The 18,062-nt window shown below is 36.0% G+C and overlaps 1 protein-coding gene across 1 annotated transcript in view; it reads right to left on the bottom strand.

Annotated features, from left to right (window-relative positions):
* USH2A (usherin) overlaps nt 1-18,062 on the bottom strand; it is a 790,277-nt gene that overhangs the window by 149,262 nt on the left and 622,953 nt on the right. Inside the window, exons 50-54 of the mRNA XM_021927201.2 lie at nt 10,491-10,714; nt 7,071-7,275; nt 3,283-3,480; nt 2,585-2,739; nt 430-628 (exon numbers count right to left, since the gene is read on the bottom strand). Coding sequence (XP_021782893.2) covers nt 430-628; nt 2,585-2,739; nt 3,283-3,480; nt 7,071-7,275; nt 10,491-10,714 — 981 coding nt within the window. The remainder of the gene's footprint in view (nt 1-429; nt 629-2,584; nt 2,740-3,282; nt 3,481-7,070; nt 7,276-10,490; nt 10,715-18,062) is intronic.

Here is an 18,062-nt window from a genome sequence, read left to right as displayed (position 1 = left end):
TAGTCCTGTGTATTAACTATCCACTTGATAGACAAATGTTAACCTCTGGCTGATTTTCCCCTGTCTTCCAGTATATTCTTGGCTATCCTAGTCCCCTTGTCTATGAATATATCCTTGGGGAATGAAAATGCATCTTACTGTTTGTTTGAAAAAAAAAAAAAAGTTAATACTGATGCAAAAACCCTTCACATAATGCATATCAAGGCCAAATATAAATTATTTCTGAAGTTATCTGCTGTTGTGGCGTATTGCTGCCAGTGTGGGCTCTTCTATTAGCATGGATAAGTGGGACCTGACCATATGTCAAGAGAACACGTCCTTTCGAAGTGACCTCATATATCAAACACACACCCCTGGGATGCTCTGCCCCCCTAACCACAATGACAGACTCCTCCAGTAGGATTTGTGTTTGTTTGTTTGTTTTTTCACCTGTGACCGTATGCTGTCTCCTGTCAGTGGTGTCAGTGTGGATGAGACCTTTCCCAACCTGGCTGATCTGGTACTCTTTAATGACGCCGTTTGGTTTCTCAGGGGCACTCCAGCTCAGATGCAGAGCCTCTGCACTTTGGGCTGTGATTCTTGGTGGCAGGATGCTCTCTGGAACTCCTTGGGTAGTAGCTGCAACTACCTGAAGACATAGGAATTAAGCGGCAATTTATTGTAATAGTACACTAGCTATCCTGATCAATGAGAATGTCACTTTTGTTTTAAAATGTTGTTGTCTGGCCTGGCATATCATTAGCAGGGGTTTGGAGAAGCAGTCCCCTTTTTTCCATTTTTTTTCCCTCCCATCCTATTTAAACAATGAAATCTGACCTTGAATATATTACATAAGTCTCACAGTACCATTTATCACAACAGGTTCAACAACAATTTTGATGGCAGAGTGCAGCCCTCAGTGTTTAAACAAGTAAAATCTGGCTGGCAGACTGTCTTACTAGAGAACTCTTGATAACTCTCTTCCATATGGCCCATCAGTGTCTTTGCATTTTAACAGCCTGATTTCGTACATTTTAAGCACCAGTAAATATGGAGCAAAACCCACATCTGAACTTGCTTGCATATAATATGCTCTGAACAGAATAAATGGGCAGACATTTCAGTACTCTTCTCATGATACCTAGGATGACTTTACAGTGTCTGCACCAACTTTCTAAATAAAGAAACAAGTGAGAAGAAAAAAATAAATCAAGCAACTATTTAGTCAATATTGTCAAAACATAGTTTTGGACACAAATTGGCTATCTTTTTTCATAGAGTTATTTTTTTTTCACTTTGTAAACAATTGCTTTGCATGTAGCAGGCATGAGTTGTGCCTATGTAAAAAGCAAAGAATTGTTCTAGGACTAATAACTTTGGATTGGGCCTATCAGCTGCCATCTATCTAAATGGTGGCTCACTCAGAAAGGTTTCTAGAGGTCTGTTGAACAAAATGTTGCATTCTTGCACTGTGGCTGAGCAGTGTGACTGAATGCTTCATTTGGATGGCTCTTGCACAGTGTGCAAAGATGTTGTTCTAAAGTTTCAAACATATGAAAAGAATCAGAGCTACTCTGTGTAAGTTTGTTTCCTCCTGGGCTTCCCTTATCAAGGTTGGCTTCTGTGAAATGTCCCTTTCTTTAGTTTGCTCCTACATTGTTTGATTGTTTATTTCCAGTCTTCTTTGTGAGCTTTTCTTCCTTTTTCATTTGATAGCATTCCCCAGTGCTCATCATCCACGGTATTCTGTATTTGTGTCTCTCTAGTCTCCTTCCATGTCCATATTTATACTCATTACTTCAACTTCCCACAGAGATCTTTCTAGAAACTTCTGTCACTTCTCAATCTGGTTTCTGACTAGATATTTTCACATGAAGTGCCAAGTACTATCTGCTTCCACCACTCTGCTATCTGATCCTTCTCTTTAAATATATTTTTTACGAAACTTAACAAAACAGAATCTTATTCTTTTACTTTTAACATTTTTCTCTTTTTTAAAAATTTTCTTGCAGAATAACACCATGATCCACAAATTACGCAAGCAGATATTTGAAAATATCCATGATTCTTTCCTTTTATTTCTGTAAATATAGTTGAGTACCAAGTTCTGTAGATTCTATCCCCCACGTCTGTTGTATCTTTCTGTATTCTCGGTTCTGAACTCTGCTGCCTGAATTCAGGTCTTCATTATTTCTTGACAAGGCTATAGCAGAAGCCTTGGAACAATTCATTTTCCGTGCCAGGCTTTTTTGCCCTTGTCTTCATTTTTCAAAATCAGGCAATTTTTGTTCATATCATATTTAAATAGAAATCTTCTTTAACTGAATAATGATTTGGACATTTTTATAGATTTATAGATGACCTAAAATTGGTTGGTGAGGAAAGGATGTGGAAGAAAAGGTGGTACTGTTTCAAGATTTCACTTGTTTTTCATTAACACAAGATAGATATTTGGATAAATCTCCCTTGCAATGATCTCTCCTTCCAGGCCTAGGTATTAGCACTCAGTTAAGGGGACACATGAACACCCTAGTTAACACCCTGGATGTTCACATAATCCTCACACTGAACCCCTTTGCCCAGAGTTTAGGCAAACTCCTGTTACCTTGCTACTGGTGGCACAGCCAGCAACCGTGCAAGCTTTCAGCTGATATGAATATTCCTGAAATGGTTGAATTCCCTCTTTATCAGAGAAACTCAATGATGTTCCCCGAAAGCGTTCAATTCCATTTCGAAGAAGAATGTAGTAAATAACAGGACCTAAAAGAAGTAGAAAAATGACTGCATTTGAATGTCATATCATTTTAACTATTTGCAAACAACTTACAAGTCTTAGTGTTCGGAAGAAATGCAATACTATAGCTTTATTTAATTTTAATTTCCTATTATATTGCTATCTCAAGCAGTTCCTAATTATACTATTATAGAAGAGAGGGATTCTTGACATAGATGATCAAATAATCATTTTTGTTTATTTCCTTTCACTATGAAACAAATTTACTTTCAATATCAAAACTCTTTTGCCTTCTCTGAATATGCCTTGCTTATTTGAAAGCAGCTCAGTTATATTCTGGGATTCAAGGAACTTTTACTTCTATTTTATTCATTTATTTAAGCTAAAAATTTACGAGGGCTACACCACAAAGTGAGTGATTAGTCGGCACATATTTAAAGTTCCCTTTATCAGAACATACTTTTCTAGTGGCTAGATGCATAGGGCAATTACATGTAGATTATACTCATTTCAATTTTCTTATTAATTTATGGGATTTTGTCATTTGTATTTTAAAGGTAGCTCAATACCATTTGATTGTATAGGTTTTCTCCAGTTTACGACAATTGTATCTTCAAGATTGTCTATTTTGGTCCATGTAGGGGGACTCACTCCTTGAGGCACATCTTCTTTTGTTCTGGCTCTCACAGCTTGGCTCAGTCCTCGCCCATAGCTGTTCCATGCAGAAATCCTGTACTCATATGTCATGTAGGGCTTGAGGTTCACAACTGGAAAGAGAAAAAATAGACAGGCAGGTTTCTCTTATTTTCATTTTTTAACCATCATACTAAAAGTGAATATCAAAAACTTCAGACATTTAAACAATTTTTTTAATGCTCTAAACCCTTTGTATATAAATAAAACTCTAATATCTTTATTTTCTAAATATAAGTAACACTTAAAGTGTTTATTAGATTCAGGGATACGGAATTATACAGAATGGAATTCCCCGTTTCTGAGCAGAAGGAGGGATATATTAAATAAATGAAAAATAAAAGCCCCGGAATAAAGTATAAGAAGATTTAATGCTTCACAAACTCATGTACTTTTGATTCCTACATGAGACAGGTTTGCCAACATTCTTTTATAGTTTTAGTATCATAGAACTTATAAATTACTACTTTCTATTACTTTGCTAATATTACTTAAAGATTTTTAAATCATATGGATTATAATGTTATTATAACACACAGGATTTGAAACTTAGTTTATCATGGTACCATGTCAGTGAATAAAAATGAGAGCATACTCTGCTATCTAGTTCCTTCCCTCTTCCACAAAAGCCAGAATTGAAAACCAAAATACCAAACAACCAACTTTACTAAAACAATAAAACCAAGCCTGCTGAGCCTTCCAAACTGGCAAAAATTGTATCCGATGAACACTCATGTGATTCAGTGGTGTCCCCAAAGTCTTAGTTCCATTTAAGCTTTAATAACTTCGGAAATACCAAGGCTACACGTTTCCCCAAAAAAACTTACTTGAAAGTTTAATTATTTAAATTTATTTTCCATGTCTCTAATTTGATGAATTTGGAGTATGTATGTATTTTTGTATGGTAGCTTCTGGATGACTCTTTCTCAGATTAAGCATCAGAAAAGGAGGCCTTCTTCCTTGGCTGCGTGGTCAGCTGCTCATCTCCATTGGACATGGAGTTAATTCTCAGTCCCTATGCTTGGATTAATTGGGTCACATTCTCCTTATATACATCTCCTTACAATAAACCTTTCCCCGCCCACTGTATAGAATTAATATGAAAATAAAATGCAATAAATTATGGGGCAGAACTTCATAAAATGCAGATTTCTCTGCAAATATAAAGCATTATCTTTCTTTTCCATTTTCTCTGCTCAGAGGGTATCTGCCACTTGTTGCCTGTGATGGCTACCATGGCTCCCCAGTTCTCCCTTCCATCCTGGTCAGAGGGCTCCTAATTAGAAAATCACATTTGCCAGTTTTCTTTGTAGCTCGTAGTGGTCACATGACTCAGATCTCAATACTTGAAGGAGTGTAGAAAGACATGGGCAACTTCCGCATCATTTTTTAAAGAGAAAAATCACATACCTTTGGTTGCCATTCTGGATTCTGGATCCCTGAATGACCTCGTGCAATTCAGTCGCCTAGACCATCTACCTACCCTCAGCTGGTCAATATGTTTTACATTTCTGCTACAGCAAATTAAACTACTCATTGGTAATGACTGTAATTCTGTATCCTCAAGCCCACATCATCATTTCAAATCTCATTTGCTGCTTCCTTCTTTCTTTATATAAGGTTCAAATCCCAGTGAAAATTATTGTTTGTCATCATAGCTGCTAGTCCTAATGCAGTGACTAGTTATTAGTATGTATTTAATAAATACTTTTTGATAAATAAATGATTGCATAAACGAATAAATTTTTGTCAGCACTGGTATTGTCAGCTTTCAAGTGTAAGTTTCTAAAAGAGTCTGACTTAGTCTAAAATTGTTCTCAATGGAATTATCATAGCACCACTTGTGTACTGAACATCTTTCATGAAAAAGAATGGTTTGTTGTTTTTGATATTCAATTTACAGTATTTTCTGCAGGCAAAGCAATCTGAAATAAGGATTTTAAAAGCCCTCATACCATTATATCAGTAGGTGGAAACATCTATTCACTTCTGGAGAGGGCTATTGCAAGTATGTATTAAAAGCCCTTCAAAATCTTGATCTTGATTACAAGGGGGCAGATAAAAGTAGAGAACTCTCTTAGATGGAAACTCAATAATTTTAAAATGAAAGTCCATGACTTAAATCTATAACTGGGACTGGCAACATAATAGAAGGTTGGACAAATTGTCCTCTATCTAAGGCCTTTCCTAATTAAATTCATTCCAAGAAGTTTTTTTGCTTGTATAGTGTTCTAAATCCAAATAACGAAGTAAAGGCAAACAAAAATGCCCTATTCATAAGGATGTTTCAATCTAATAGAAGAGTTGGAACAAGTGTTCAAATCCATATGACACATGAGAAAGCTAGTGAGCTTTGTGAGCAATGCGCCATAGCAGCACAGGGACTGAACTGAGGACATGAATCTTGACCTAGGCCTTGAGTAGGATGATAAATGAGGACATTTCAGGTGGAAGAACAGCTCGAAGTGCATTTGGAGCACTCTTAAAAGAGCTCCTATACCACTTGGAGTCTTCAAAATCTGTCCCTTTTGAAGATGGCATTATTTGAATATGTTTCTTTCTCATGGCGAGTTACTTTTACAGATCTGAGCCTCAGTTTCCCCATGTGTTAAATGATCATATTTATATGATTGCTTTGTGGGTAACTGAGATAAGGTTTTAAAGTACTTAGTATAACATTGAGACTAAATAATGTTCAATCAACCTTATCTCTGTTCCTTTCTTCCCTTCTTAATCTTCTTTCTTTTATCTCAGTAGCCTACCTTACTTTCTGCACTCTTGAGGTTAGCCATTATCGCCCCTTGGTTGAGTAAAGCAGAATGATGATTCATGATAGAATGGAGCAATGTTTTGCTTGTTTATGTAACCTTAGCTTGCTCAAATTATGTCACTTAAATGGATTCTATTTAATCAAGATGATAGATGATACACACACATGCACACACACACACACACACACACACCCTTGATTTTTCAAAAAACAAGAACACATTTTGTAGGGACTTAAGTAAATGGATGAATAACACAAATTTAATTGATGGCAGAACTATTTTAGAGATAATTCTAAACTTAACAGTGTTTCTCACACAGCTCAGCCAAAACTAAGAACCACCATTTTGGACTAATTCAGCAGAGTCAAGATGGTATGTAGAAATTAATATTTACAAAAACTGCAAAGGTTATTGTTTTCAAGATGACCAGCCATCTTGGAGAAACGTCATGCTTGGGTTTACCTCATCCTCAGAATAGCACTGTTAGATTTTATTATTAATCAAAAAGGTTCATCCTTCTTTCTGCTTGAGAGTATAGCAATATTCATTCAATACATTTAGTGAAAGCTGCATTGTAGCTTTTGAAAAAGAAAACTGGGTTTATTGTAAATTAACTGGATATAGCAGTAAAGGTCACAGATATCTCCACAGATTTACCTTAATATGGAATACAATCTTGTTTAAAGTTAGACTTTAACACATTTTAAACTACTGACTTTGAATACATCCAGATTATGCCTTTAATTACCTTGTAACTAGCTGGCTTCAAAGTATGATGGAATGTATTGATACCAGTTTAAGGATAGTTGATGTCAGAGTGAAATAAAGTTGCATTTTCAGTAGCTTCTCACTAACCCCATTAAGCCATGGGCAGACAGCTTGTTTTCTGTTACCTGTGTAAGAGTACGTGTTTACACTCCCTGTATGAATGGTTTCTTCGGCAGATGAACACATTTCTTCAACTGATGCCTTCCCTGTGGAATTGTGAGACCCTCTTATCACAGTGCAAATGTGGCTGGTAAAGTTGAAGTCACACTTGCCACAATGTGCTGTGGCTTCCATAGATGCTGGGCAGAGGGTCCTGCAGTCTTTGGTTTCCTGAATCAAGTGGTAGGGGTGAGGAGAGAGAGAGAGAGAGGGGTATTTAAAAATTTCATTTAGACATACATAGGGTAGGCTTTTATGACTTTCAAATGAATTTTTTCCTCCACTTGATGAATGAATATTTCAAAATTTATAAAAAGAAATGAAGGTAGTTTGTATACTAGAAAGAAAAATGACTTTGAAACGACACAGATTGGGATTAAAATTTCAGTTTTGCAACTTCCCAGCTCTGTAACCTTGAGCAAGTCACGTATGTTCTCAAAACCTCGGCTTCTTCAGTGGGAAAAATGGAGACAAAATTTACTACCAAGGTTTGTTGTGTGACTCAAATGAGATAACACCGATAAGTCTTTAAACTTAGTATCCACACTACAAATATTTCATTTTTGCTATTTGATACTTTCCTATGGAATTTTAGAGAAAATAAAGAATGTGATATTTGAGAATCTACACTTCCTGTGTTGTTGGAAAAGTTAGTCCCATTAGAAGTATCACTGATCCAAGTTTTAAAAAATACAAATGTTTCATGAACTGTCATTATAATTATAATTATTTATGCTTATAAACATTTTCTCTGACAAATTTCCAGACTTTTTATGGTTTTTTATAACTACTACTTTGTTTTAACCCAAGGAAATTAAATACTTAACCAACCCAAATTACAGGAGCTATAAATAAGGTAATAGTTTTATAATGTGGAGATCTACTTTGCCTTTCCTTTACATAAGTAGCATAATGTATTTAGAATACCGTTTGCTATTGAAATTCATCTCCATTCAACCTCTCTCTTACATAAAATAAGTTGAATTATTCTTACCAAGTTGGTCAAAATAATAAATTCAAAAATATATAGTGGGTCTGGGTGCGGTGGCTCACGCCTATAATCCCAGCACTTTGGGAGGCTGAGGTGGGTGGATCACTTGAGGTCAGGAGTGTGAGATCAGCCTGGTCAACATGGCAAAATCCTGTCACTACTCCAAAAACAAAAATTAGCTGGGCTTGGTGGCACGCACCTGTAATCCCAGCTACTTGGCAGGTTGAGGGAGGAGAATCACTTGAACCCAGGAGGCAGAGGTTGCAGTGAGCCAAGATGACACTATAAAAATGGAACCCCACTATACACATGTGTGTGTGCGTGTGTGTGTGTATATATATACACACACACACACACACATATATATATATTCTCTAAAAGCCCAACTAAATGACAGTAAAATAATGGTTTACATGTTGAAAGTCTAAGAAAAAAGGAAGGAAAATAATACACACAAGACAGTGCATACCTTTTTGGAAGCTAGAAAGTAGATGAATGTGGCAGAGACAATGCAATGTGCTCAGTGATGTCTGTCTCCCTTTTCTCTCTGGGAACATGGGATGTTGAAACCTGGCTGCAGTAGGAGAAGCCACCTGACTAGATATGTCTGTGTGACTAGTGCATAGAAAGGATGTGCTCTATATCCAGGTATGAACTGCCTGTGTGCAATTGTCCCCTCTTGTGCCCTTTCCACTATAATCCAAGGGCTGCGTGTGAAGCATCACAAGATGGAAGGGGCTTCGGTTCTAGAGATGTTACTTGGAAGACAACTGCCTAACTCATAATGAATTGCAATGTAAAAAATTTAAAAATAAACAAATCTGCTAAGACAGTAGATCCTAAATGCTCTCATCACAAAAAAGGAAAACAAAATGCAAAATGCAAAAAGAAACCATCCTAACTTCCACATAGAGGTTCACTGTCATGAAATTTTAGTAGAGCAGGATAAAGAGAACATCTTCAAGAGCTCTCATAGGAAAAGAAACATGGTTACCAACAAAGAGATAGGAATCTACATATCAATGGAAGCTTAAAACATGCAGAAATGCCTCAAAATTCTGAGTAGACATAATTTTTAACCTGGAATTGTATATCCAACCAAACTATCAATCCTGTTGGAGGGTAAAATAATAGTATTTTTAAACATTAAGCTCTCAAAAAATTTACCCTCTATACATCTATATACAAGAAGATAATTCTCCAAATGGAATGAAACTTGGAATCCAAAAACAAAAACAAAAACAAAAACAAACAGAAAAAACAAAACAAACAAACAAACAAACAAAAAACAGGGGAATCAACACAGGAAAGAGGTGAAAGGAATTCCTGAGTTGATAGCTTAGGGAAGACCTAATGGGCCAGCTATGTAAAAATCCCATGGTGATTCATTTCAGATTGGAACAGGATATAAATATCTCCAGGTGATAGGTCTTCAGAAAACAAAATAAAACCTACGGACTGAACATTATTATGTAAAACACACTACTTGATTCAGCATGGAGAAATATTGTCCTTATTATAATAATTTAACTAACCTTATGTATTATATTAATCATTCATTGATACAAAGTGCTTGCAGGGCTTCCAACAATCTCATGAGTTATTTTACATCCCAAAGTATACAAAGTGTATGTGGTCCACACAATTACTGTGTAGTTGCCTCATTGAACAAGTGCCCTTCCACTGTCTGTGACCAAGACACCCATTTTTAGTGGTCTTATGATGACAAATTACTACAGAATATGGTAGCATATTTGTTTTTAAAGTGTCCATGGTCCTTTCCTTAAATTGATAGGTTTCTGGTGTCCTGGGTCAAGTTTAATACCCACATACATGACATGGCTGTGTACGAACTATCACTATATAAAAACATAAGTGATTACACACAGAAGCCTATTCACTCACTTTTGACACAGGCATTTGCTCATCTTTCATTGTCTAAGGGAATATGATATAAGTGCAACTAAGCAAATTTGCTGGATCTAAGGTCTCTATCAAAGGAAGGTGGTGGATGATGGCTGGTGGGTTAGGGAGAAGAAGTGGGAATTTCCTCCCGTCTCCATCCACAGTGCTCCCAGGCATGAAATGGCACCATGCAGAGGCCCCAGACGACCTGTGCTGGCTCTTTCAGCGGCACACAGACTTTCAGTCCTGCACTAATCTGAAGTGCTGGGTAAAGCTTCCCTGAGAACAGCTAATCATTATTAATTCCTTTAGAATTCATTGCAATAACATCAATCATAGCGAACTCATTCGGTATTAATATGGATGTAATGTGAAAATGAATAATGCACAGAGGAGTTTTTATATTCCTATTTTAGAAAAATAGTTATGAACAATGTATTTCTCTTTCCATTGTCAAATCAGCGCCTCCGAGAGCTTTTCTATCAATTACCTTCATCATCATTCCAGTTGAAATCTTGTCAGAGCAAACATATTTCAAAGGATTATATCCAACTCCGTTACAGCATTTCTGGCTCTTTGGAATAAGTTCAGTCTCACAGCATTTTACTGGCACTGGGTCATTCTTTTTAACATGTGCTTTAGACTCTCCACTGGAAGCTGAGCAGCATATGGTATCTGACATATTCACATAATCCTGCCCACAACAGAACATCCCTGCAACAATAAAATGTTATATATGAATATGAAATAGAAAAAGGGAAGAAAACTGAGGCTGCTATAAAGTTTGGTATAAAAATGTCAGACTCAGACAGTTGCTGAAATGGTGTAATACCTAAGGTAGCATTTCCCTACCAAGGTGATTTAAATGTGCAGTGAGGGTCCTTCTTACCAAGAGCACTAGACACTAATTAGGAAAAGAACACACAAGAGGAAGTGTTCGAAAATCATTCAGCTGGGCCAAACTTCTCTCATGCTTCATAAAAAGAGATAGGATTTCTGTCATGAAAACTGCCTGCGCATTTCGTGATGATAACATCTTGTTGCAGAGGAAGGTTAGTTAAACTATAGGGACTCTGAGAAAGCTCTAGAAATTCATAAGGGAGAAAAGGTCACTCAAGTACTCTGGGATAAGAGCCCAGCCAGAGTGGAAAGGTAGCACCATCCTAGAACTGGAAGCCCTGCAGGAGGAGCAGTGCAAGTTTTATTTAGCTTTATTTAGGGTACAAATATTTGCTTCTCGTGAATTTAGCTGCAATGGTAACCATTCTTTCTTAATGAGATGGATTTGGTATTTATTCAAAATCAGCTGAGCATGTTCACTCATCAGGTGCACTAATCAACCACTATTTTTTGAGCCACATTTTGTTCTAGACCCATCACAGACATGGGTGACAGGCTGGGGGCAGCAGCAGAAAGACCTTGTAGAGAGGATCACTGATCCCCACATCTAAATGAAAGACACATATACCTGAGATACCAGATAGACATTTTCTCCCACCAAATTCAGTTTAATTGCCTGCATTTGCACCATTTAGATATTGCCATCGAAGAGAAATGGCAGATATGTTAACATTAAAGCAGGAATAAATTAACACTACTTGAGTCAGATCAAGCTAGAAATCAAGGTGCCTATACTGTATGCCACAGTGTTTTTATATTAGAATTTATATCCAGTTATATAGCAGCACAAAGTGATGAATGATTTATTTTAATTGGAATTTTGTTTGTTTATTATTAGTTCCGACTGATAACATAAAGAACCTCAAATTCAAAGTGCCCTGGGGTCCTGAATTGTTTAATCTGGTCCTGTATAAACATCTACATTATTAAAGACACTCGAATCATAGATCAAAAGTGCTTTTAAAAAAAGTCATTGAAAGTAGACATTGGTTTGGCACATGCCTTAAGAAAGATGTTTATCCACACACGACTCCAAAAAACCCTCTCATTCATCTTTTTACTTACAAAAGTCTCCTCATATTAAAAACTCTTATTTATGATTAATGATATACACTGATCCTAACAGAGTTTTGGCATACCATGTTTATCTAATGTGATAACTCTTCGAAGTAATTGATTTAAAAATTAACTGCTAAATTAATAATTTTAGTTGCTTTAACATTTCCAGGAAAAGTTATCTCAAATAAATACATAGAACAGGGCTCATTTTAGTCTGAGTCTTGATTATGGTGGGTATATATGTGTGCATGTGTGTATGTATAAGTACATACACACAAATATACATATTTATGTGTGTGTAGATATGCATGTATGTATATGTATGTGTATATATACACACAAATACATATAAACATATACATACATGTGTGTACATACACGCACATAAACTAAAAAGAAAAATCTGTAGCTTCAAGTTTTCTATTGTTTGGGCATTTTTCTGCCCCTTCTGATTAGACATTTAAATACAACTGTGGATTCTTTACTGTTAATTTTTTCTCTGGCAGTTTTCTTAAGACAATTCATGTTTCTCTTTTAAAGAGCAATCAAAATTTGAAAACTGGTCTTTTAGAGAGCGGAATATATTCTCCCCCTCCCATTCCCACATTACTTCATGGTTTCACTATGCTTTAAGTATAAAATAAAAATGCAGACATTGACCTAATTTGAAACTCCTAATCAGTCATCTGATCACTCTGAGGGACTTCTGACAGGTAAACTAAAATTTTGATAATGAACTGCTTTTAAACTAGAAAAAAAAGATGCCTTCTTTCACAAAGAACTTCATCTTTGTATTACTGAATTGAAATTTTCAGCCAAGATTTCACTCACATAACAAGAAGTGACTCCCTTTCTAGTTTCTTTGGTAAACCATTACTTCTTTAATTATTATCAACCTTGTTCCAGTGTGATAAATTGCTAATTACTTAATACCCTAATCAGCGTTCATTCTTTGCACAGATAAACTGTGACAGTGCCATTAATTTAAATAGTAATTTCACTTAATGGCCAGAACGGCACACCAGATTTTTATGCAGCATTTTCTGAAGACTGCATCCATCACTGCAATATTCTGACATAAAGATGTCTGACGTGCACTAACTCACTTAGGGAGAGCAGATGTTGTGGAGCAGAGTTTGGTAGTAATTCCCATAGTGCATCACTTCAGCATGAATGAGCTGCAAATTCAGAGACAGACAATCTTCTGAAACTGCATTGCAATAACTTTTGACCCCTACCTAATTTATCACATGTAGCACTTGACTTTTGAACTTTGACACATGGAATGCACAATTTTAAATATGCCCAAAGAAAAACAAAATAGGTCATGCATTATTGATGGATTGGTCCATTCTTCCAGAGCCTCTTCATTAAATTTGTACAAAGGTGGAGCGTGTCTTTGAACAAGATGCAGATGTTATTAAAGTGGTACAGTACACATTAAACTAGTAGATGTTTATTTTTCAGATCAAAAAGCATATATTGTCTTTCTAAATTGTATATACATCCAATGGTTTCCATTGATTGGACACAACTGAGAAAATAGTGGAGGAAAAGATTTTTACTCACAATATTATTAATACTTCAAATATGTTACCAATGCTTATTTCATATCTATGTCTCAAAAGAAATGCATTTATAAACATATCTGCTGGATGACTTTCTAAATAGTTAAGACTGCAAAACTGGGATTCCATTTTTTTTTTTTTTTAAGAAGACCAAGAATTATGTATCATGCCTTTGAGAAAAAAATGATATAGTAGTAAAATCCAGTCTGGAATATGACAAATCATTGTGAAACCCTGAGATTGTTCATGGGGACCAAATTTAAAGCCAAGGGATATTTTAGGCCTAGAAGAAAAACAAGATTTGTGATTAGTCATCCTTAGGACAAATGTATAACATTTGTGGCAGAGCATGAAAGAAAAGAAATTCACGCTTGTCTTCACCAGTAGATGGCTCTGTGACTACCACCACAAAACTGAGAGGGTAGAGTAAAAACGCTCCCCAAATCATTGTGATACATTTTATAGCATTGATATATTACACTTTTCAAAAAAAAAATCATTATGTTATATGGAAATCTTCCAGGGAAATGCCTTTTCAATACCACCCTTATACCATGGACTTCTGTGATTATACTTCCCTCTGCAAAATTCCCAAATTCCCATCTTATGAAACAAACAGTGATAGTTATTTGTTTTACTGAAGTCAGAGTCCAGGACGTGAAAACTCAGTCTTGTGTTCTGAAACAATTTCAACTCAGAGTTTCACATCAAAGGCCGCATGGACAAAATTTATAATATAAATAAGTCAATATATTCCAAAGTCATCTCATGTTCAGTTTCCCATGGCTAACAGAAAAAATCTGTCCTCTTTGAATGAAACAGAGGTTTTAATTTTCACCTTTTCATACTAAGGGATATAATCAAGTCCAATCCAAGATTAATGGCATAAATGGTAAAGCCATATAAGCAAACACTAAGAAAAAAATGAGTAATAAATAGGCTTAAAATCTATTCAAAGAAAATGGCTATCCACTGAAATGACGTGCATGACTTTCATCCCGAGATACCTGTATAACACTTCTACACAACTCATCTGCCCAGAGAGAGCACTAAAAACATAAACGCCACCCCAGCACTTCTGTTCCAACAGCATCTGTTAATTCACTCCATTTATAAAATACATATTGACAAAGACAACTGAACTGGGACCAGGGAGATTTGATTTGGTGTGAGAAAGTCAATTCAATGTGATTTTGTTAAAGGGCTCCTGCAGGCAAATAAAAGAGTTTAAGTAATAAAGTACATAAAGAGATGTTTTACGAGCCAGCCCGGTCTCGTGGCAGGCACACAATGCCAGCCAGCGAGAGAGGCCAGGCTTAGGAATGATATTATGAGATCCAAACCCGTATGTAGCAGGTATGCTGTTTGTCACTAGGTTGAGGAGAAAAAGGGCCATATGGATATTCTGGAAGGTCATTAAGGTCACAGTCATTAGGGGCGACAGGAGTGAACGGCAGCAGAGAGAGGAAAAATACATGTGGAACCTGTCTATTTTCAGTGCAAACTGCAGGAAGGAAGGTCAAGAGAATAAAAAGAGATTTTTTTTTTTCCTTTGTAAAACTATTATTCCTTCAGTCCACAATGATTATAAGAGTTGGCAGAGCTGTAGAATACCATAAAAAACTCTAGAGCTTATCTTGATTCACAGGAGTTGAGGGCTGTCACCACTTGTGTAAGAAATGTTTGACTGGCATGCAACATCATCTTGAAGTAAATAAAAAAGTGATTCTGAAATTTGAGTTCATGGATGGAGTTCAAGGGTGGATAAAATTACAAGCAAATTTTTGTGTGTATTCTATGCACTATTATTCAGAGTGAGGGTTTGTAACTTTCAAAATATTCAAAAGGAAAACAAATTAAGAACCACTGTCCTAGTGGACAGTAACCTCCATTCCCCTTCTTAGAACAGATGCATTTTATTTTATGCCAATGGTGTGCTGACTTCTCTTTCCTTCTCTTTTGCATTTGTTCTGCCACCTAAATTTAATCTTAAACTACAGGTCTTATCATCATATTGACTCTTCCCTGAGCGCTAAATAATATTCAAATCCTAATATTCAAATCCTTTTGCCTACTCAGATTTATCTCCTTTCTTTCTTACACAGGGTGTATACCTCTTGCAGTCCTCACTACTATTTGTATTTTACGGATTGCTGATTTCACAGTTTAGCTCAAGCCATGCCTGCCAAAATCATACTCACTGTTTGAGATTCCAATCCAATGGAACAACCCCCTTCATTACTTTGACTGGAGTGATCTCTCAGTCTTAAGAATATGCATGCAGTCATCCCTCTCTTATGGCCTGTGTATAAACTTGTAGGTACTTTTCTCCTTGATTAGGTTGTAAGTTCTTGAGGATAAAAATGGAATCTTGGCCATTTTTACACTTGCCAAGCACCAAGAATGATATCTTGAATATGGTTATTACATAATACATATTTAACAAAGGAAGGAGTATGGCAGTAGACTAATTCTTTTAAAAAGCTACAGATGAACAAACACACTAAAATCAAATATTTTGCTGTCATTTTTAAACTCTGATGTATTAGGGTATACAGGGGGGAACACTTTTGCATCCTCCCTGCCACCTTGGTTCTATCTTTAATAGACCTGTTATTAGTTACTTCACCTAAAGTAGGAGGAGAAGGTATTCAACAGGTTAGTCACAGTACAGGATAACTAATTAATTGTCATAATTTTCTAGTAGACATTACTATGACTTTAAGCAGTTGTTCTCAAATTATGGTCTCAGGATCCTCTTATAAGCTTACAAATTATTGAGGACCCCAAATATCTTTTGTTTATATGGATTTTACCTGTTGATAGGTACTGTGTTAAAACTTACAGCAGAAATTTTTGAAATATTTATTTATTAATGCATTTAGACATAAAAATAATAAATCCATAACATGTTAACATATTTATGAAGCACAAATATGGTTTTCTTTTTTTAAATTATACTTTAAGTTCTAGGGTAATGTGCACAACGTGCATGTTTGTTACATATATATACATGTGCCATGTTGGTGTGCTGCACCCATTAAGTCGTCATTTACATTAGGTATATCTCCTAATGCTTTCCCTCCCTGCCCCCAACCCACGACAGGCCCCAGTATGTGATGTTCCCCTTCCTGTGTCAAAGTGTTCTCATTGTTCAGTTCCCACCTATGAGTGAGAACATGCGGTGTTTGGTCTCAGGATCCTTTTATACGCTTACAAATTATTGAGGACCCTAAATACCTTTTGTTTATATGGGTTTTACCTGTTGATATGTACTGTGTTAAAACTTACAGCAGAAATTTTTGAAATTTTTTTTATTAAGGCATTTAGACATAAATATAATAAATCCACAACATGCTAACATATTTATGAAGCATAAATATGTTTTTCAAATAAAAAATAGTGAGAAGAGTGACATTGTGTTATATTTTTGCAAGCTTCTTTAATGTTCAGTTAAGAGAAGGCAATTTAATTTTCTTTCTCATTCTGCATTTGATCTGTTGCAAATCACATCATGTAACCTCCGTAAAACTCTGCTGTACACATACGAGAGAATGAGAATTAAAAAGGCATATAGTAGTTTAGTATCACAGGCATACCTCATGTTATTGTGGTTTGATTTATTGCACTTTGCAGATACTGCTTTTTTTACAAATTGAAGATTTGTGGCCGCCCTGAATTAAGCATGTGTATTGGTGCCAATTTTCCAATAGCATGTACTTGCTTCATGATTCTGTGTCACATTTTGATGATTCTCACAATATTTTAAGCTTTTTCATTATTATTATAAGACAGAAATCTTAGTTGATGAGTGTCCTGTGTGTACTGACTGCTTTACAGACCAGCCTTTCCCTTATCTTTCTCCCTCTCCTTGGGCCTTCCTATTCTCTGAGGCACAGCAATAATGAAATTAGGCCAATTAATAACCTTACAATGGCCTCTAAGTGTTCATGTGAAAGGAAGAGTTTCATGTCTCTCACTTTAAATCAAAAGCTAGGAATGATTAGGCTTATCGAGGAAGGCATGTTGAAAACCAAGATAAGCCAAAAACTAGACCTCTCATGCCCAACAGTTTGCCAAGTTATGAATGCAAAGGAACAGTTCTTGAAGAAAATCAAAATACTCCTCCTCTTCTTCCCACACCTTCAACAGACCTTCTTCTCTTTTCTCTCCCACTCCTTCTCGAACATATCTTTTCCCCTGGACAATATCTCTTCATTACATCTTATAAGGTATGTGAGCATGATGACCAATCTGGTGGGTCTTATGGCCTTCAACCATGGTCCAGTTAAGATTTCTATTTCACTTATCATGAATGATAAGTGAAACAGCCTTATTGCTGATATGAAGAAACTTTGAGTGGTCTGGATAGAAGATCAAATCAGTCACAACATTTCCTTAAGCCAAAGCCTAGTCCAGGTAAGGCTCTTACTCTCTTCAATTCTGTGAAGTCTGAGAGAGGTGAGGAAGCTGCAGAAGAATGGTTGGAAGCTAACAGAAGTTGGTTCATGAGGTTTAAGAAAAAAAAGCCATAT

This window comes from Papio anubis, chromosome 1 (assembly GCF_008728515.1).
Source record: "Papio anubis isolate 15944 chromosome 1, Panubis1.0, whole genome shotgun sequence".
Taxonomy (NCBI): Eukaryota; Metazoa; Chordata; class Mammalia; order Primates; family Cercopithecidae; genus Papio; species Papio anubis.
The sequence above is the reverse complement of the archived record's forward strand: the minus strand, read 5'-3'. Positions and strand labels throughout refer to the sequence as shown.